We start from the raw sequence: 22,304 nt of genomic DNA, 5'->3' as shown, positions 1-22,304 counted from the left end.
AAAAATGTGACCAGGGGAGGGGCAGAGAGAAAGGGGGACAGAGGATCCAAAGCAGGCTCCATGTTGACAGCACAGAGCCCCATGTGGGGCTCAAACTCATAAACCATGAGATCATGACCTGAGTCGAAATTGACTGCTTCACCAACTGAGCCACCAAGGCGCCCCTTGATTTGAGTGATTTTAACCCATTAGAGATTTTGAGCAGAAACTGAATATGACCTATCTTTAAACAGGATCACTACTGTTGCCACGCTGAGAACAGACTGAAATGAGACAACGCAGTAAGTCAGGCAAAAGACGAACCAGGATGACACCAGTGGAGACATGGCAAGTCGTCAGATTCTGGACATATTTTGAAAGTAGAGGCATTGGGATCATTCTGTATAAGATTTGATGTCGGAGATAAAAGGAAGAGAAGGACAAGAACAAATCTAAAATTTTAATTCAAGTAAAAAAAGAATGGAGTTGCCATTGGTTTGATGGGAAAGATTAGGAGTTCAGTCTTAGACATGTTAAGTTGAAGATATCTATTACATTTCCAAGCAGAAATGTCAAGTGGGCAGTGGAAAATAAGAATTTAGACTACAAATAAGTAGTTTTGACTGGACATGTTGGAATTTTAGCATAAAGATGCTATTTAAAGGCACGGGACTTTATTATTTTTAATTGTTTTTTGTTAGGTTTATTAATTTATTTTTGAGAGAGAAAGAGAGAGAGAGCATGAGCATGAGCGGGGAAGGGGAAGAGAGAGAGGGAGAAAGAGAGAATCCCACATAGGCTCAAGACGGTCAGCATGGATCCTGATGTGGGGCTGGAACTCCTGAACCATGAGATCAGGACCTGAGGCAAAATCAAGAGTCAGATGCTTAACCAACTGAGCCACTTAGGCACAGAACTTTAAATAGATGTCAACACTAGAGTAGTGAATGTAGACAGTGAAAAAAGTCCAACAATGGAGACTGGGGACATTCTAATATGAATCAACAACAATTTGTGATCAGATACAAGATCAAAAAAAGGGAAGAAATAAATGAATCTTAACATTTGATTAGCCCCTTAGGAAGTTAAGAGTATCCTACAAAGAGTTAGAGAAGTTTAGAAGGTTTACCAGTTTGGAGAGGGGGAGATAACAATATTTTCAGGCATATAGGCAAACAGTTACACACATGGAAAAGAATCTTGGGAAAGACAATAGGACTGTTGATAATGATTTGAGAGTCATTTATAAAAAGAGCATCACTGAAATCCAAGGTAGGGGAATATTTAGAGACAAAAGAGATGATCACGTAGTTTAAGAGAGACTATTGAGAAAAAGAGGAAGAGTTGGTATAAGAAGAACACTTAACTAATGCAGTCACAGGAAAACTAAACAGAAATATAGAGTTTTAAGAAAATGTTCATGACTCATAATGTACAGAGCTACTCAGAAGTGATAAAAAATGAGTATTGGGGTTAGGTAATTAGCTTAGGAAATCAGAATATTATATGTGATGTTGAAGAGCCAATTATCAAAACATCACTCTACCCTCCCATTGAAAAATAAATTATGTGCATTTCTTTGCATATTGTTTCAGGTCAGAGTAGAAAATAATACTAATGGTCTAAGTGGCTATAAACTCATACTGTGCACACACACACACACACACACACACACACACATTCCGTTTATCTGCATTGTGGGGTGAGTCGACTTGTTCAAAGAATAGCTGGTTTATAACCATTCTCATTCTTCTACTCGGTATACCACTGGAGTACAAAATCCATGCCAGTAATTGCTTCCCCGAGAAACCTAAATTTCAATATCAATCAAAGATTCTATTTACTTTGAAGAATATTAGCAATGCAAATGTAAAAATTACCTCTGACTTAGAATAAAGTAAGTAAGCAAATGGGAAATATTACCTCTGACATAGTTAATTTTCAAGACACCTGCCTTGGAAACTTGGAAAAACTAAATAAAGCAGCTGAAACTGTTCATTATTGAGAAAAGGTTGATAGTTCACATTAAAAAAGGGTTTTGAATGGTTGCAACTAATACTTTGAATTTGACAGGTATGTAATATGCAGTTGGAAACAAATCTCTGCATATGGGGAACAAAGTATTAAGAGATTACTGGTGTCTTGACTTATACTAGTTGTTTATTTTATTTTTTATATTTTTATACTAGTTGTTTAAAATGCTACTTAACATGGGGGGTGGTGGGTAAGGGAGTTTCTGTGTATAGGTATATATACAATTCACACTTAAAATGCCTTAGGAAAAATTTCACAGAAATATAGGATGATATGCTTGATCTGACAGTCAAATTATTAAACTATTGACTGAAGCATTTATTCTCTGTTGAAAGAATTGTTAATGATAGAGCTTTAAAAGAAAGAACATTGGAGTGTCTGGGTGGCTTAGTCTGTCAAGCGTCTGATTTTTGACTCCTGATTTCAGCTCAGGTCATGATCTCACGGTTGTGGGATCAAGCCCCCTGTCGGGCTCTGCACCGGGCATGGAGCCTGCTTAAGATTCTCTTTCCTTCTGGGGCATCTGGATGGCTCAGTCAGGTAGGTGTCCCACTCTTGATTTCTCTCAGGTTGAAATCTCATGGTTCATGAATTCAAGTCTGGCTCTGGGCTAACAACCAGCCTGGAGCCTGCCTGGGATTCTCTCTCTTTCCCCCTCTCTCTAACACTCTCCCTTCTCCTCCCCTACTCATGCTTGCTCTCTCTCTCTCTCTCTCTCTCTCTCTCTCAATAAGTAAACATTAAAAAAAAAGGAAAAGATTCACCTTTCCTCTGCCCCTCCCCTGTTCATACTCTTCCTCTCTCCCCACAAAAAAAAAAAAAAAAAAATTAAAAACAAGAAAAAATATATTTAAAAAAAATTTTAATGTTTATTTATTTTTGAGAGAGAGAGAGAGGTTGAGTGGGAGAGGGGCAGAGAGAGATAGAGGGAGACACAGAATCCGAAGCAGGCTCCAGGCTTCGAGCCGTCAGCACAGAGCCCAACACGGGACTCAAACCCACAAACCACGAGATCATGACCTGAGCTGAAGTCAGATGCTTAACTGACTGAGCCACCCAGGTGCCCCAAGGAAAAAATATTTTTAACAGAATTAACATGTGTAAATCTTAGTTAGTATGATACTTATGTAAATGTAATTAGTACACCATTTACGAAAGTTATGAGCCTATGAAAAGATAATATTTCAGAAACCACGATACCATAATCCTGATTTTCATGTTTATAAAAAGAATATGGAGATGCTTCAACTTTCTAATGGTGACAGATTTCAAGGATTTGAAGTCATTTTCACATTTGTTTAAGTCCCAGATAAATCTCTAACCATAAATCAGGCAATATTTTAAACTTCAATAACATAATTTCAAAATCAAGCAGTACCTGATACGTAATCAACACAACACAGTAAAAATTTTTTCAAAAAGCACATTCAAATATTTGACATATTTGGGTATGTTGGTGACATCAAAAAGATTTTCATATTTTTCACATGGCTATGCAGTATAAAGAAGTTTTAATTACACAATAGCTCTCCAAATTTATGGTGAAATCCTTATTTTTGAGTAGTTTAAAAACAGAAAACTTAGAAATATTCACTTATCTTACATCATTCAATAATAATATTCAATCAAACAATTGATAAGAGTTCCAGCAACTGGAATTATTCAGGAGGTTAAAGTGCCATAATGTTGTTTGGGGGAAGGGGAAAAAGAGGCAAGTTATTTCTCTCTCATTTTATTTATTATTTAATCTACTTTTTTGGTAAATAGTGAATAACACTTCCTTCTTATTACTACACAGGAATTCTGCAATTCTTACCTGATACTATACCAATTCCATCATCACAGTCATAGTCAGACACTTCACTGTCACTTATTCTTTTTGACCCTATGAAGCAAACAACAGGAATAATTAAAATTGCTGATTATTAAGGGAAAAAAAAAACTCCTCATCAACCTGAAAACCAAATGAAAGGATTTTGAATGAAACACACCTGAGAATAAAAAGTAGAGAAAGTCATTGTGCGCTCACACTTACTTTCATACATATTTCATGATGTAAAGATATTGTTCTTAAATTACTCTTAAAAAATTTCCTAAATGTCCTAAAACTTGAAATAATATTAAATACCAAATAATATATGTAAGTGGTTTGATGCTGATTGATAAAATCTATTGAACAAAAAGCCAAGTTAAAAATAGCAAAGTCAAGTCAGTTTTAGATGTTTTAGACAAAGACACTTAAGTCTATACAAGTTTCAAAGCAAGACAGTATGTTATTTCAAAAGCATTCATGGGCTTTTTTCTAATATGCATGACTAAGAAATTAAATGTACCCCATTCTTCCTTTTTCACACTCATGGAGAAGAAGCATCATTTAAGAGACACCTTTCTTTTAGTATTAGTTTAGCTGTTCCTCCACTGGTTTGAAAAGAAAATGAGAAATAAATCATCCACAAGCTTATTAATACATTTAAACTGTGAAATGTTATCTTTTCTAAGAAATAGCCTAAAACAGAGCAGTAATAATTATCATAATACAAGACCTCTGTGTGTGAGTTTCTATTACAAAAGAAATCTCTTACAAAATTTTAAAGTGTTAATCATGCTATGGCAAAAATGCCACTAAATTGATGACTAAGGCAGATTTCCTTCACATGTAATTATGAAATATATCACATATATAAACATGTTATAATGTTTTTAAATATCTCTCATCTCCTACATGTGTCTTAAAATAGGCACATCTCACACAATAGAATCTGTTGTTATAGTTTTTTTCCTTCCTTATAATCAGAAAATGCTTAATGGTAAATGAAAACAGTGTTGCTATTTCAAGAAAGACTTCTTTCGTCTGTCTACTTATACTACACATTAGTCATTAAATAGACTAACTTCAGTTATCAGAAAGTAAATAATTTCCATAAGGTTTATAAAACACTAAGAGCTCACGTTGGGTAAGGTGTCTAAAGCAGCAATAATCAAACATTGTAGGAATGCACTCCAACATTTGCAACTTTCTCTTAGAAATATTCTACACATTTTTTTCTTTTTCTTTCTTCTCTTTCTTTCTTTCTTTCTTTTTTTTTTTGCTCGAACCCCTGCCCTCCTGAGAGAGGGAAGCGTCTGTTGAAAGGACTCTTGTTTTCCACCTTTTAATGGGTACATTAAAAACATCTATCTATCTGTTTTGATCATGTGGTCCCATAGAATGAGTTCACTATTTTCCATCCGAAGCTTGTATCATAAAATTTTAAACTCAGTCAAACCACAGGCTCTTTCGTATAGCCCCAATTGATATGGAAACTATAATTACCACACGACATCCCAAAAGACTAGGCACAAAAGGATTTACAGAATTATTATATACTATACATTCTAAATGGATGTATGAGAAAAAAAATGATACCACAGACGAAGCTGTTCGAGGAGAACCAGAATAAGAATTGCTACTCATCTGGTAACAAGATCTCACCTTGTAAAATGCAAATGCTCAAGGACAGGGTAATGATTAGTTTCATGTGCCAGGTACACTAGGGTATAAAGATTACATGCTTTTGGTATTGGTCAAGAATCAGATCTGCCTCTGAAGTAAGATAAGAATGACACCAGCAAAAAAATGAAGTTCATTTTATCAGTCTTCATAAGTTGTTTTGTGTGGGGTTGTGCGTAGAGGAAATATGTGATTTTAAAATGTTGCTTCCTTCCAAATGTTGTTACTTTCCTGACGGAAGTTGATCTATTTTTGCTAGTGATTCTACAGAGGTTAAATACATGCAATGATGTTGTCTCTACTTGGATGTTGTCATTTAACATCCTGAGGAATTCAAGTACTTAAGTTTAATGTCACTGAATATATCGATCTTCCCTTTGAAAAGTAGTGTGTTCAATGTCTTGTTTAAGAAATCATTCCTGAGCTTATGAACAGAGATATTTTCATATTTTTTCTGAAATTTATAAACTTTGCTTTAGCACTTACATCCTTGTCTATCTTGCACTGAGTTCATGTACAGTATGAGATATGGATGCAACTTTGCTCTTTCCATATGTATAACATATACGTCCATTTTCAGTAGACATAGAATGACCTATTGACTCAAGGTTCAGTGAGTTATATTTTTCATAGCAATTTGTCCACTTTGTCCAAGTTTCAGTGTTTGCTCCAATGCTCATAATTTTATCATACTATTTATTGTTTCCATTTGATGGAAACGTTTCCATTTGCTGTCTGAACCTTCTTTTTATTCTGTCAATAAATTTCACTAAAGGTTTATTTTGCCATTTCAAGGGACTAATGGGCTCCATTGGAAATTTGTTTTGCACTTGATTGATTTCTGCTTTTATAGTTACGATGTTTTTCTTTCTACTTTGAATTTATTTCACTTCTTTTGCTAAACTCTTAAATTGGATGAATATGCCAAAATTTTCAGCCTTTTAATCTTTATTAACATAAACCTTCCCCCTCTGAGTATTTTTCTACATTACTAAAATATTTACATATAGTGTATTATTTAAAGTCCAGGTCTAGGTATTTTCTTCTTGAGTCTATTAGATATTTACCATACATCATTAAATCCAAGGCACAATTGACTGAATAACACATGATAATTGCAGAGATAATAAATCTTAAAAGAAAATGTTCATTAAGGTGTCTATTTTCAAAATTTTTCAAATATATGATTATAGTTTATTATTTTTTTTAAAAAATTGACATAGTAACACTGGCATTGAAGAAAATAGACTATATTGTCAAGTTTTTGAAATTTGTCAGAAAATGAATTATTAAATAGTATATTAATAATTCTTACAAATGTTTCAAGGATATAACAGAAGAATACAAATTCATTATTTATTAGATGCAGACTTCTTTATTTGACAGGAGGACTATGTGGTTTGATCCTTTTGTATCTTTCCTAAATTTTTGTTTGCCTGACCTACCAGTGATTGAGAAAAATTAAAATGGAAACTTCTTCAATGGTGGTGAATTTGTTAATTTTTCTTTCTAGTTTACTTTATGTATATTGAAGTTAGTTCATTTACACCTACAAGTTTAAAAATATTTCAATAGATGTAGAAGAATTATTTGATAAAGTTTGCCCCCCATTCATGATAAAACATCTCAGCTAACCAGCCCAAGGGAAATTTCCTCAAATCAATAAAGGGCACGCACAAAAAAATCTGTAGGTAACATCACACTCATGACATATAGAATGCAATCCTCCTAAGACAAAGAATTAGCTAGGGATGTCCACTCCAACCCTTTCTGTTCAGCACTGCATTGCATTACAGTACAATACAGCAAGGAAAAGAACTGAAAGGCATACAGATTAGAAAGCAAGTAGTAACATGATCAGGTAGCTTAAAACTCCTAAGGAAGCTATAAAAAACTTATTAAGACTAACAATTTAGCAAGATTGCAGAATATATACATAGTCAACATACATAAATGAACTATATTTCTTAGAGAATAGCAATGGATAACTGGAATATAAATTTCAAAGCCACTATCGCTTACAAGAATACCCAAACACATGAAAAATTTACGAGTACATTTAACCAAAAATGTGCAAAACATGTATATCGCCAACCACAAAACACAACTGTATTTGCTTCTTAGGGCAGCTGTAACAAAGTACCGAACACTTTGGGTGGCTTATAACAACAGAAATTTATTGTCTCACAGTTCTGGAGGCTAGAAGTCCAAAATCGGGGTGTCAGCAGGGCCAGGGGAGAATCCTCCCTTTTCTCTTCTAGCTTCTGGTGTTTGCTAGCAATCCTTGGCTCTCTTTCACTTGTAGGTACGGCATTCTAGTCACATGGCTGTCTTCTCCCAGGTCTTCATATTGTCTTCCCTCTGTCCATGTCTATCTGTGTCCAAATTTTCCCTTTTTATAAGGAAGTCAGTCATATTGGATTAAGTCTCTTCTTGTGACCTCAAAATTGAACACTTGACTACTTCTACAAAGACCCTATTTACAAATAAGGTCACATCTTCAGGTACTGGAAGTGAAGACCTATACTTCCAGTGGGACACAATTTAACTCAAAACAACTGCTAGCAATGTAAGAAAATTTAAATAAATGGAGAGACTTTTCTGCAAAGTTGGAAGCCAGAGTTATTAACATTGTCAGGGTGCTGAGAGAAGATAAAGGTAATTCTAGAATTTCATACACAGCTAAACTTTTCATCAGGAACAGAGAAATGAAGACATATTCATGAAAGCACAGCCTGTTTCCAGATCTTCACTGAAAGAAGTTCTAAAATATGTGTACTTCAAAAACAGAGAAATTCATCCCAGAAAAAAAAAAAAAGTATAAAATTAAAAGAAAAAGGTGGGAAGCAAAGAGAGTGGTAGAAATTCAGGTCAATCTAAATAAACTCTGAATGAACAAAATGGCAATATTATAATAAATTACTAATTGGAAGGCTATATATTCTGGTAATATATTAAATATTGGGGGTGAGAGTACAAATCAGATTTTAATTTATGCAGTTTGGAAAAAAAGGTAGAGGTGTTAATGTTACTTTGCTAAGCGTGCATATTGTAATGTCAATAGTTACTACTAAAAGAATAGAGATTAAAAATGAAAAGCAGAGGGCACACAATAATCATACTATGTCACTATTTATATCAGAACAAAAGAGGAAAAACCCATACATGTCTGTTTATGTAAACATAGCCTATCTCTGCAAACATACAGAAACCAGTCAGAGTTCATTCAAGTAAGGAGAACTAGATGTTTGAGAAACAGAGGGGTAAGAATTTTTTTTTTACTTTTAAATTTATACCATACGAATGTACTACTTAAAAATTTATAGCAACATTTTACGAAAGTTTCATTTGTAGATGAAGAGAATGTATATTCTCTGTTGGTTGGGAGAATGTTCTGTTTATTCAAGTTCATCAATTCTATAGTTCACATTTATGAGAGACTGTTACGATGATTGTGGCTTTTCAATTTCTCTTTCCAATTCTTTCTAGTTTTTAAAATAGGTATGATATAACCAAGTCTGGGATTTTAGATGTTTCTCTGCTTCCAGGTCCTGCTAGACCTCTTCCTTCAGATTCCCCCAGTCCTGCGCCAAGTACATCTGAAGCTTTGTGACAAAGGATCCACAGAACTTCTGCAGGCCACCCATAAAATCATGAAGGGACGTTTTGCATGCACTTTTCCCTCCCAACTTGTCCTATGACCTACGGTGACTTCAAGACCACTAGTAAATGAAAGGGCAACAACCCTCCAAAGTTCTTTACTAGCTCTCCTCTGTTGCCTCTGGCACATGACTTTTTTCAGATTCTTCAACCATTTTCTTATAAACCTTCTTACAAGGAACTACCAGCTTCTACAATTTTGTGGTTTAAAATATTTATAATATTTTATATTTTTATTATTTATATTAAATAATATATATTTATATAAATATTATATATATATAAATTTATATATATTTATAATAATATTTTTATTATTATTAAAATATTTTAAAATATTTTATTCCATATCTCTAATAGTACTTCAGCTTCCTGACTGAACTTTAACTGTCCGTAATCCATCTAGAGTTGATATACATGTTGCAGGATAGGGATCTGATTTCATCTATGTTCGTTTTTTATGGATAGTATTTTTTTTTCCAGCTCAATTTATTTAATTGTTTACTTTTCTTCTTTTGGTCTGACATGTTACCTCAGATCCTTATAAAAGACGGTTCACTCTTATGTGGATCCTGAGAAACTTAACAGAAGACTATGGGGGAGGGGAAGGAAGACAAAAAAAAAAGGTCGAGAGGGAGGGAACCAAACCATAAGAGACTCTTGAAAACTGAGAACAATCTGAGGGTTGATGGGGGGTGGGAGGGAGGGAAGGGTGGGTGATGGGTATTGAGGAGGGATGAGCACTGGGTGTTGTATGGAAACCAATTTGACAATAAGTTTCATATTAAAAAAAAAAAAAAAAAAAAAAAAAAGACGGTCTCGGGTCACCTGGGTGGCTTAGTTGGTTCAGCATCTGACCTGATTTCAGCTCAGATTATGATTTCCCAGTTTGTAAATTTGAGCCCCACATGGGCCTCTGTACTGACAGTGCAAGCCTGTTTGAGATTCTCTCTCCCACTCTCTCTCTGCACCCCCTCCGAAATAAATTAAAAAAAAAAAAAAAGAGTCTCACATAAAAGAGTCTGCTTCTGGGCTCTTAATATTATTCCACTGATTGATTCTCATGTCAGTTGCACACTGTGTCAAATACAGTAAATGTTGATATCTGACAAAGGAAGCTTCTCCTCCCTGCTTCCATAAGAATCCTTCTAGCTATTTTTTGGCTCTTTTGTCCTCTACTTAGAATCTACTCATTAGTTTCCATGAAGATATCAGATAGGATTGGAACTGAATTAAATATATATGTCAAATAGGGAAATTAACAATTAATAATGTCTTCATATCAACGGTTATGTCACATATCCACTTAGATGTTCTTTAATGTCTCTTACTAAAACCTTAAAATTTTTCCCTATAGTACTTCTATATAACTCTTGTAAGATTTATTCCTAGGTATTTGATTTTGTTACTATTATAAAGTGTATCTCTTTATTACTGGTGTAAGGAAATGCAACTGACCTTCACAGATTGCCCTTATATCCAGACATCTTGGTAAACCATAATTTGTTTGCAGATTCTTTCCAGAGTTTGAGGAAAACAATTATATCATCTACAAATAATGACAGTTTCATTTCTTCCTTTGAATCCTTATTATTTTCAAATTTGTCTTTTCTTATTGCATTAGGCTCTCCATTATACTCACACTCTTGTTCGTGTTTGTTTTAAGGAACAATTCTATCATTGGCCATTTAAGATTTCCTGTAATAGACCTTTTATCAGATTGAGGAAGTTTCTAATTCATAATTTGCTAACAGGTATCATTATGAATTTATGTTGAATTCTATAAAAATTTTTAATTCATTAATAAGCAATGAACATATTTTTTCTCCTTTATTGTTTTTTTCTTCTGAAAGAGAGTGAGCGGGAGCAGGGAAGGGGCACAAAAAGAGGGAGACGGAGAATCCCAAGCAGGCACCACACGGTCAGTGCAGAGCCTGATGTGGAGCTTGAACTCACAAACCACGAGATCATGACCTGAGTCGAAATCAAGAGTTGGATGCTTAACTGATTGAGCCACTCAGGCACCCCTATTTTTCTCTTTTGATTTGTAAATGTTTTAAATCACATTTATAGAACTTTATAAAACTATTGGATTTGATTTGCTGTTTTATGTAGCTATTTTTGTCATTTATATTTAAGACTGAAATGGGTCTATAAATTTCCTTTTTTGGGAATGGATTTGTTGATTTTTGGTATAAAAATTACGTTTTCCTTGTAAATGAGCTTGGAAATACTCCTTTTATGTATATTATGTGAGTTTTATTAAGTTGAGATAATATGTTAAGATTAAGTATGAAGTACTTGAAAAGAATGTCTGAGTCTAGTGTTTTCTTTGTATTAAAAGACTTATTTTAACTTCCAACATATTAATATTTGTAGATAAAGGAATTCAGTTAGCTATTTTTCTTTTGTTAGTTTTCTATTTAATTCATTAGTTTGCATTTCTTAGAATTGTATATAAATGGAATCATACTAGCATTTTTTCTCTCTTCTTTCACTTAGTATAATTATTCTGAGATTCATCAATGTTGTCATGTTAATCAATAGTTCATTCTTTTTTATTGCTAAATAATATAATCTATTATGGGTGTACCACAGTTTGTTTATCCATTACCCAGTTGAAGGGCATTTGGGTTATTTGGTTATTGCAAATCAAATTACAATGAACATTCATATGTAAGTTGTATGCACAAATATTTACACTTTTCTTTGGTAAAGACCTAATAGTGGAATGACTGAATTGTATGGTAGATGTATATTGAACATTTTAAGAAAAACTGCGAAAGTGTTTTCCAAAGAGGCTGTCACATTTTACAAGTCCCACTAATAGCATATGAGAATTTTCATAACTTCTCATCCTCCCCAATGTTTGGTATAGATAGTCTTTTTTATTTTAACCATTCTAAGAAGGATCTAATGGAATCTCAGTTACATTTCCTTAAAGACTTACATTGAATATATTTTCATGTGTCTATTTTCCACTCTTAAATCATTTTTAAAATCTTATGTCCACAAGAAATCTTATGTCTTAAATCTTTTCAAATCTTATGTCCATTTTTTGTTATGTTTTGTTATTCATGAGCTTTGATGGTTCTCTATATATTTTACATACAAAGCTTTTATTAGATATGTGATTTGCAAATATTTCTTCTAGCCTGTGGCTTGGCTTTTCATTATCTGACCAGTGTTCTTTAAAGAAAACAAAAAAAGATTTTGAGAAAATCCAGTTTAATCGATTTGTTATTTAATGAAACATGATTTTCATGCCCTAAGAAATTTTTGCCTAACCAAAAGTGACAAAGTTTTCTCCTAGGAGTTTTATAATTTTAGGGTTTACACTGATCCATTTTGAGTTATATACCATATACTTTTGTATTTGATAGAAGTTCCTTTTCTTTTCTTTCTCTTCTTTCTTTTTTTTTATTTACATATGGATATCTATAGGCTCTCACATTATTTGTTGAAAAGTCTATCCTTACACCACTGAATTGCCTTTCCAGCTTTGTTGAAAATTAGTCATCCATATACGTGTGGGTTTTTATCTGGATTCTATATACTGTTCTTTTGATACATTTATTTATTTTTATCACATCTCAGTTACAACAGCTTTACAATAAGTTCAGAAATCAACTATTGTAAGGCTTCCAACTTTGATCTTCTTTCATCAAGGTGGTTTTTAGCGATTCTGAGTAATTCACATTTTCAAATTAATTTTTAGAGTCTGTCAATTTACACAGAAATGTGTAATTGTTTTTTGTAAAAATACCTGTTGATATTTTTTAACTGAATTGAGTCTGGGGAATTTGGGGAAAACTGACATATTATTAGTTCTTCTGACTCATGAAAACTTTTTTTCCCGTTATTTCTTTTAAAATTTGTTTTTACAGTGTTTTATAATTCTTAGTTTAGAGATCTTTTGCATTTTTCAAATTTACCCCTAAACATTTCATATTTTTGACACTACTAAATGGCATTGTATTTCTAAATTTCAATTTTCAATTGTTCCTTGCAGGTACATATAAATACAATTGATATCCTATCTTTACCTTGTATCCAACAAGCTAATAAACTCACTTCTTAAATATAATAGCTTTTTTTGTAGATTCCGTCTGACTTTCTATATAGCTAAAGATGTATTCAAATTAAGACATTTTACTTCTTCCTTTTCAATCTGGATGTCCTTTATTTCTTTTTCTTGCCTGATGTACCAGTTAGAACCACCAGTACAATTCTGAATAGAAGTAGGGAGAATAGACAACCTTTTCTTGCTCTGATCTCAGGAAGAAAGGTTTCAGCCTTTTGTCACTAAGTATACTTCAGCTGTAGGTTTTGATAACGCCCTGTATTTTTTGAGAAAGTTCTTTTGTATTCCACTTTGCTTAGGGCTGTTTTTTGTTTGTTTGTTTGTTTCCAACAGAAATGGATGTTTGATTTTATCAAATGCTTTTTCTGAATCTTTTAAGATAATGATTTTTTTCTGTTTTTTTTTTTTTAAGTATGATGAATAATACTACTTTAATTTTCAAATGTTAAAAACAAACACTGAATACTGAGATAAACACCACTTGGTCATTCTACATTATCCTTTTTATGTATTGTGGTATTCAATTTTCTAAATTTTTATTTTGCTAAACCTATTTTTAAAATTCAATTTGCTAAATTTGACATAATTTCTATAAGGTCTGTAGATTTCTTTTAGTATCTTTGTCAGGTATTGGTATCACAGTAATGTTTCTCTCAAATTAGTTGGGAAGCATTCTCAAATATACAATTTTCTGGGAGAGCTTGTGGAGAACTGGTATTATATTGTTCTTATATGTTTGGTACACCTCATTGGTTAAGACATCTGGTCCTTGTATTTTCTTTGTGGGAAAATTTTTAACTACACATTCAATTTCTTTAATAGATATAGGGCTATTGAAGTTATTTATTTATTAATTTTTGAGTGGGCATCAAGTTTGTCTTTCAAATAAATTTTCTATTTTAAGTTATCAAATGTATTGGGGCGCCTGGGTGGCTCAATCGGTTAAGCGGCCGACTTCGGCTCAGGTCATGATCTCGCGGTCCGTGAGTTCGAGCCCCGCGTCAGGCTCTGTGCTGACAGCTCAGAGCCTGGAGCCTGTTTCGGATTCTGTGTCTCCCTCTCTCTGACCCTCCGCCGTTCATGCTCTGTCTCTGTCTCAAAAATAAATAAACGTTAAAAAAAAGTTATCAAATGTATTGACATAAATCTATTCATAATTTTTCCTTACTATCCTTTTAATGTTTGTAGAATCTGTAGCAATATCAGCTATTTTTTTATTTTGGCAATTTCTGTCTTCTCTTTTTTTGCTGGCCATTTTGCCTAAATGTTGATCAATTTTATTGATTTCATAGAGTCAAACTTTGGTTTCGTTAATTTTCTTGATTGCTTTTTGGTTTTTATTTCACTGATTTCTGTTCTGTCACATCCCCTTTCTTCTATTTAACTTGAGTTTAACTTGTCCTTTAAAAAGTTTTGTTGTTGTTGTTAAGGTGAAAACAGGTCATTGACTTGAGATGTTTCTTTTTTTGTAACATATATGTTCGGTGCTAAAAATTTCCTCCTCTCTTCTGCTACAGTTGCACCCCATGAATTGTGATACGTTGTGTTTTCATTACATTAAGTTTTAAATACTTCTTATTTTCCCTTTGACTTCTCCTTTGACTCATGGTTTTTAGAAGTATGCTATTTAGTTTCTAAATGTTTGAAGATTTCCCAGAGATGTTTCTATTATTGATTTCTCACTTAATTCTGTTGTGGTCAGAAAACATACTTTGTATGATTTGAATACTTTTAAATTCACCAAGACTTTTTTTTGGCCAGAATATTGTCTATCTTGGTAAGTGCTCTGAATGCAGTTGAAAAGAATGTGTATTCTGCTGTTGTTATATGGAATGTTCTATAAACATTAATTAGGCCAAGTTAGTTGATACTATTGATATTCTCTAATATTACTGCTTTTCTGTCTACTTGTTCTATCAATTACTAAGAATAAAGGGGATTAACACCTCTGACCATGATGAGGTTTTATCTATTCTGTAGTTTCCTCATCATATTTTAAAAAATTGAGGTATAATTCATATAACATAAATTTATTGGTTTTAAGTATACTATCCAGTGACTTTTGGTAAATTTTAAGACGTGTAAAAATCAACACAATCCAAATTTAGAACAGTTCCACCATTCCCCCCAAATTCCTCATATGCATTGTCAGTCATTCCCCATTCCTACCCTCAGCCAGACAACTATTAATCTAACCTCTGCTCTATAGATTTGCCTTTTCTGTACATGTTATATAAATGGAATCATACAGCACGTGGCCTTTTGCATTGCACCTTTAATTTAGCATTAATATTTTTTGAGGTTAAATGATGTGTCTGCAAAAAGTGAAAGCTTGACTTCATCTTTGCCAATTTTGATGCCTTTGATTTCCTTTTGTTGTCTGATTGCTGATGCTAGAACTTCCAGCACTATATTAAACAGCAGCGGTGAGAGTGGGCATCCCTGTCGTGTTCCTGATCTCAGGGAAAAAGCTCTCAGTTTTTCCCCATTGAGGATGATGTTAGCTGTGGGCTTTTCATAAATGGCTTTTATGATCTTTAAGTATGTTCCTTCTATCCCGACTTTCTCAAGGGTTTTTATTAAGAAAGGGTGCTGGATTTTGTCAAAGGCCTTTTCTGCATCGATTGACAGGATCATATGGTTCTTCTCTTTTTTTTTGTTAATGTGATGTATCACGTTGATCGATTTGCGAATGTTGAACCAGCCCTGCATCCATCAAGTGATGAATGGATAAAGAAATTGTGGTTTATATACACAATGGAATACTACGTGGCAATGAGAAAAAATGAAATATGGCCTTTTGTAGCAACGTGGATGGAAGTGGAGAGTGTGATGCTAAGTGAAATAAGCCATACAGAGAAAGACAGATACCATATGGTTTCACTCTTATGTGGATCCTGAGAAACGTAACAGAAACCCATGGGGGAGGGGAAGGGAAAAAAAAAAAAAAAAGAGGTTAGAGTGGGAGAGAGCCAAAGCATAAGAGACTGTTAAAAACTGAGAACAAACTGAGGGTTGATGGGGGGTGGGAGGGAGGGCAGGGTGGGTGATGGGTATTGAGGAGGGCACCTTTTGGGATGAGCACTGGGTGTTGTATGGAAACCAATTTGACAGTAAATTTCATATATTAAAAAATAAATAAATAAATAAATAAATAAATTAAAAAAAAAAATGAAAGGGATCAAGTATTAAAAATATGAAAAAATATAGGTGGTTATTATTTTCAATAATCCAGTACAAAATATAAAACTTTTAAAGCTTAAAAAAAAAAAAAAAAAAAAAAATGATGTGGTGGTACGTATCACTATTTTGTTATTTATAGCAATCCGCTGTATGGACACGATATTTTTTATTTATCCATTCACCAGCTGATGGATATTTGGACTAGTTCCAATATTGACCATTATGAATAATACTGGTGTAAACATTCATGTACAAGTCTTTGAGTGGACATTCATTTTTATTTCAGTTGGGTATACAACTAGGAGTGAATTCCTTTGCCACGTAGAAAATTTAATTTTTTTTTTTAACAAACTACCAAACTGTCCTCCAAAGGGCTACGCTATTACACATTTCCATCATCAAATTTATGAGGATTCCATTTTCTCAAAAACCTTGCCAAAAATTGTTACTGTCTTTTTTTATCACACTCATTTTAGTGGATGTAAAGTGACATATTGTTGCTATAATTTGCATTTCACTATTAACTAAGGACATTGGGGATCTTTTCATGTACTTATTTGCCATCCACACATCTTCAGTGAAGTGACTATTCAAATATTTTGCATTTTGATTGCATTATTTGTCCCCTCACTACTAACTTTCAAGAGTTCTTTATGTATTCTGGATGCAAGTCTTTTGTCAAATATGTAATTTACAAACATTTGTCCAAGTCTGTGGCTTTTCCTTTACCTTCTTAATGATGTCTTTGAATCACAAACATTTAAAATTTTTATGAGGTCCAATTTATCACTTTGTTCTTTTATTGATATTGCTTTTGCCATTGCATTGAAGAAATCTCTGCCTAATCCAAGGTAATGAAGATTTTTCTCCTATGTTTTCTTCTAAGAGTTTGATAGTTTTAGCTCTTACACTTCGGTGTATGATCCATTTTAAGCTAGGTTTTGTGGACGGTGTGAGATGGAGTCTAATTTAATCTTTTTTGCATGTAGATATTCAATTCTTCCAGCATTAATAGCTAAAAAGACAATTTCCCCCCATTGAATTGCCCTGGCACCTGTTTGGTAAATCAACTGACTGAATATAAGGGTTTATTTTTGAATTCTGAATTAGGTTCCATTACGCCAGTTCCACAATATTGTGATTACTGTTGTCTTGTAGTAAGTTTGAAATCAGGAGGTATAAGTCTTTCAGATTTGTTCCTTTTTGGCTGTTCCAGATCTTGTGCATTTCAATATAGTTTTTAAGATCAGTTTATTAATTACAGCAAAAAATATTGCTTAGATTTTGTTAGGGATTATATAGAACCTGTAGACAAATCTAGAGGAGACTTGTCATCTTAATAATAAGAATTTTCCAATCCATTAATTTGGAATATCTCTTCATTTACTTAGATCTTCCTTTGATTTTCTTCGGCAATATTTTGTGATTTATTTAGCATGAAAGTTTGTACTTATTCTATGAAATGTACTAATAAGTATTTAAAAATGTTTGATATTATGGGAAACAAAATACTTCTTAATTTTCTTTTCAAAATGTTAGCGGGGATGCCTGGGTGGCTCAGTGGGTTGAGCGTCTGACTTCAGTTCAGGTCATGATCTCGCAGTTGGAGAGTTTGAGCCCCGCGTCAGGCTCTGTGCTGACACCTCAGAGCCTAGAGCCTGCTTCATATTCTGTGTCTCCTTCTCTCTCTGCCCCTTCCCTGCTCATGCTCTGTCTGTCTCAAAAATAAATAAACACTAAAATTTTTTTTTTAAATGTTAGCTACTAGTATATAAAATATAAATTATTTTGTATAGTGTTCATGTACCTTGGGACCTTGCTGACATTGTTTATTAGTTGTAGTAGTTTTTGTAGATTCTTTGGAGTTTTCTACATGTAGAATCATGTTATCTGTGAATAAAGAAAGTTTTGCTTCTTTCTTTCCATTCTGAATGGCTTTTATTTATTTTTCTTGACTGAATGCCCTAACTAGAATCTCCAGTGCACTAATGAATAAAAATAGTAAGAGCAGATATACTTGCCTAGTCTACAGTTAAGGAGAAAACATTCAGTCTTCTACAATTAAAAAATGATGTCAGCAGTAGGTATTTTAAAGTCCCCTTTATCAGGTCAAGAAAGTTCCCTTCTATTCCTACTTTTTTGATAGTTTTTATTGTGAAAGAGTGTTGACTATTGTCATAGCCTTTTCTTTATCTCTTCACATGATCATGTCATTTTGTCCTTTTTTCTATTGATACATTTAATTACATTTGATATTTAGTTAGTAACCAAATATTGCATTGGGGATAAATACCTCTTGATTAAAGTGAATAATCTTTTTTATATATTGCTAAATTTGATTTATTAATATTTGAGGATTTCTGTGTTTACATTGATGAGATATTGGTCTTCATATTCTTGTGATATTTTGTCTGCCTTTAGTATTAGAATAACGTTGGTCTCATAGAATGAATGGAGATTATTTCTTTTTTTTTTTTTTTTATCCCTCAAAGAATGTAAGAAAGATTGGTAGTTTCTTTTACATGTTTGATAGAATTCATCAGTGAAGCCCTCTGGTCCTAGGTTTTTCTTTTCACAAATTCAACTTCTTTATGTTGCTATAGTTTTATATGGTTTTCTTATATTTTGCTGGATCAGTTTCTGTAATTTGTGGTTTTCTAGAAATTTGTCCACTTCTTATACGTCATTTCATGGCATAACTGTTCATTGTATTCCCAAGCCATTCCCCAAAGTATTTCCAACGTAATCTTTTTGTTAAATTGGTCGTGATTTGTGTTTATTCTCAGGGTCAGACTAGTTGTTTGCCACTTTTGTTGAGCTTTTGAAGCATCATGATTAGATTCTTGTTTTGTTTTGTTTTAATCTAGTCTAACAATCTCTCTATAAATTTTTCTCCCTGTAATTTGAAGCTCTATTATTATGTCCTTAAATGTTTAGGATTGACAAGCTCTCTTGATCAATTTACTCTTTTATTATTACAAAATGACCTACTTTATCCTTGGTAGTATTCTTCACTCTAAAGTCTAACTTGTCTAGGGGCGCCTGGGTGGCGCAGTCGGTTGGGCGTCCGACTTCAGCCAGGTCACGATCTCGCAGTCCGTGAGTTCGAGCCCCGCGTCAGGCTCTGGGCTGATGGCTCAGAGCCTGGAGCCTGTTTCCGATTCTGTGTCTCCCTCTCTCTCTGCCCCTCCCCCGTTCATGCTCTGTCTCTCTCTGTCCCAAAAATAAATAAATGTTGAAAAAAAAAAATTTAAAAAAAAAAATAAAAAAAAATAAAGTCTAACTTGTCTAATATTAATATAAGTAGTACTTCATATTTCTTTAAATTAGTAGGGTATATCTTTTCCATCCCTTTAAATTAAACTCTTTGTGTTTTCATATTTAAAGTGGGTTTCTTATAGGCAATATATAGCTGGCTTTGCCTTTTTAAAAAATCCAATCTGATAATCTCCGCCTTTTAACTGCAGTATTTTGACTATTTACATTTAATGTGATTGGTTTGGTTAGTTTGCATCTATCAATTTGCTATTTATCTTCTATTTGTACCATCTGTTCTTTGTTCCATTTCCTTCACTTTCTGTATTCTTTTGGATGAAATGGATACTTTCATGGTTCCATTTTATCTTTTCTTTTGGCTTATTCGTTAGCTATAATCCTTCATTTTGTGATTTGGGGATTTATAGTGTATATATTTAACTTATTACAACCTGCTTTCAAGTGATATCATACTTCTTATCATATAGCACTTCTACTTTCCTCTACTTTTCTAATCTTCCTGTTGCTATTGTCATATATTTTACTTATATATATGTACCAAACCTTATGCTACATTGTTATTTGTTTTACAGCCAATTATATTTAAAACTATTTACACAATAAGAATAAATCTCATATATTTACCCATCCAGTTATCATTTTTGGTGTTCCTCATTCTTTTAAATACATCTATATGCTATATTACCACCTGGTATCGTTATTCTTGTGCCTAAAGGACTGACTTTATCAATTGTTGTAGTGCATATCTACTGATGATGAGTTCTGTTAGTAGTTGTATGTTTCAAAAACATTGTTACTTCACCATGATTTAAAAGAAATATGAATAAGCATGGAGTTCTAGATTGATCCCTTTTTCTCTGAGTACTTGCACTGTTTCTAGTGAAAAATCTGCAGGCATATTTATTCCTCAGTTATGTATCAAGTCTGTTTTCTCTGGATGCTCTATGGTTTTCTATTTATTATTGGTTTTAAAGAATTTACTTATGATGTATCTTCATATATTCTTATGTATGTTTCTTGTGTTTGGAATTCATTGAGCTTCCTGGATGTGGTTTATAGTTTTCATGAAATTTGGACAATTTTCAGCCATTATTTCTTCAAATATTTGCTTCTCCTCTCTTGCATGACTTAAATTACTTGTGTATTAGGGCAGCTTCAAATTGTCCATTGCTCACAGATACTTTATTATTTTTTTAAACATTTTTATTTATGCTTCATTTTGGATAGTTTTTATTGCTGTATCTCCAAGTTCACTAATTTTTTTTCTACAATGTTTATTGTTGTCAATCCCATTCAGTATATTTTTACTTTAGACATTATAGTTTTCATTTACAAATGCTTCATTTGAGTCTATTTCTGTCTTTCATGTCTTTAACATTTTGAACACAAGGAATACACTTCTGTAACTGTTTAATATCCTTGTCTACTAATTATAACATCTGTACAAGTTCTTTTTTAGTTTAGCTTTGATTTACATCCTTTTTATGGGTCTTTTTTTTTCTCTCTCTCTTTTGCATGGTTGGTAATTTTTTATTAGATGCCAGCCCTTGTGAATTTTACATTGTTATATATTATTTTTGTATTCCTATAACCATTATTGAGTCTTTTCTATATGTAGTCGTGTTACTTAAAACATTTTTACCCTTTCATTTCTTGCTTTAAGATCTTTTTTTATGTGATACAGTGTCCATCTAGAGTCAATTATTCCTCACTACTGAGGCCGGAGATTTCTGTGCACGCAACCCAATGACCTCTGAAATTTGATGTTCTCTACAAAACAAAAAGGCAGACACTATTCTCAGGCATTATTACTTGTAATCTTTTTGGGTGGTCCTTTCTCCAGGGTGGGTAGATTCCTCCATTCACGCACTGATCAATATTCAACTTGAGAGAAACCCTCTGAAGATCTTTGGAGTTCTCTCTCTGGATAGTTCTCTTCTCTTCAGTAGTCTGCTCTGTGAACTCTAGTCACCCTTGTCTCCCCAAACTCTCAGCTCCATCACTTACCTCAGGGAGTACACAGGCTCTGTTTGCCTTTTCTCCCCTTATGCTCTGTGTAGGAAACTCTCTAAAAGTGAATGCGAGGACAATTTTAGGATTCAATTCATCTGTTTCCCTTATCTTAATAATTACTGTCCTTAGTTGCCTGATATCCAGTATTATTAAAGCAACTGAGTTATGTATTTGTCCATTTTTGTTGTCTGAGGTAGGAAGGTAGGGAGAAGTCCCTTCTATTCCATCTTGGTTGTAAGTAGTAGCCTTCCTCAGTAGATCTGAAACTTTAGTGTGCCATTCCTGAAACTTTTACAATTACTTCCTAATCCTATTCACGAAGATCATTTTTTTAAATATAAAAGTTCATTAGACTAAATATATTTAGAATATTTTCCAGTTAAAAGTATTAAAACTAAAGGAAGTCCCAGTGACCAGTTATAAAATTTAGCATCAGTTTAAAACATCTTGACATACTTTGTGCATGTTTAAATTAAAAATCATAATACATTAGAGTTATAAAACTTAAATCTATTCAATTTTCCTTAGAAGATATGACTGAACAGCTAAAATGATGGAAGCTACAGCAAACATTCTAGTTTTAAT

At 33.1% G+C, this 22,304-nt stretch overlaps 1 protein-coding gene across 49 annotated transcripts in view; it reads right to left on the bottom strand.

Annotated features, from left to right (window-relative positions):
- The window catches only part of RIMS2 (regulating synaptic membrane exocytosis 2), a 612,947-nt gene that overhangs the window by 232,949 nt on the left and 357,694 nt on the right, over window positions 1-22,304 (bottom strand). For all 49 annotated transcript variants that reach the window (XM_058698768.1, XM_058698770.1, XM_058698807.1 and 46 more), the window contains one exon: window positions 3,830-3,898. In XM_058698768.1, coding sequence (XP_058554751.1) covers window positions 3,830-3,898 — 69 coding nt within the window. The remainder of the gene's footprint in view (window positions 1-3,829; window positions 3,899-22,304) is intronic.

Source organism: Neofelis nebulosa, chromosome 14, assembly GCF_028018385.1.
Source record: "Neofelis nebulosa isolate mNeoNeb1 chromosome 14, mNeoNeb1.pri, whole genome shotgun sequence".
In the NCBI taxonomy this organism is placed as follows: domain Eukaryota; kingdom Metazoa; phylum Chordata; class Mammalia; order Carnivora; family Felidae; genus Neofelis; species Neofelis nebulosa.
This window is presented reverse-complemented; position numbering and strand designations above follow the sequence as displayed.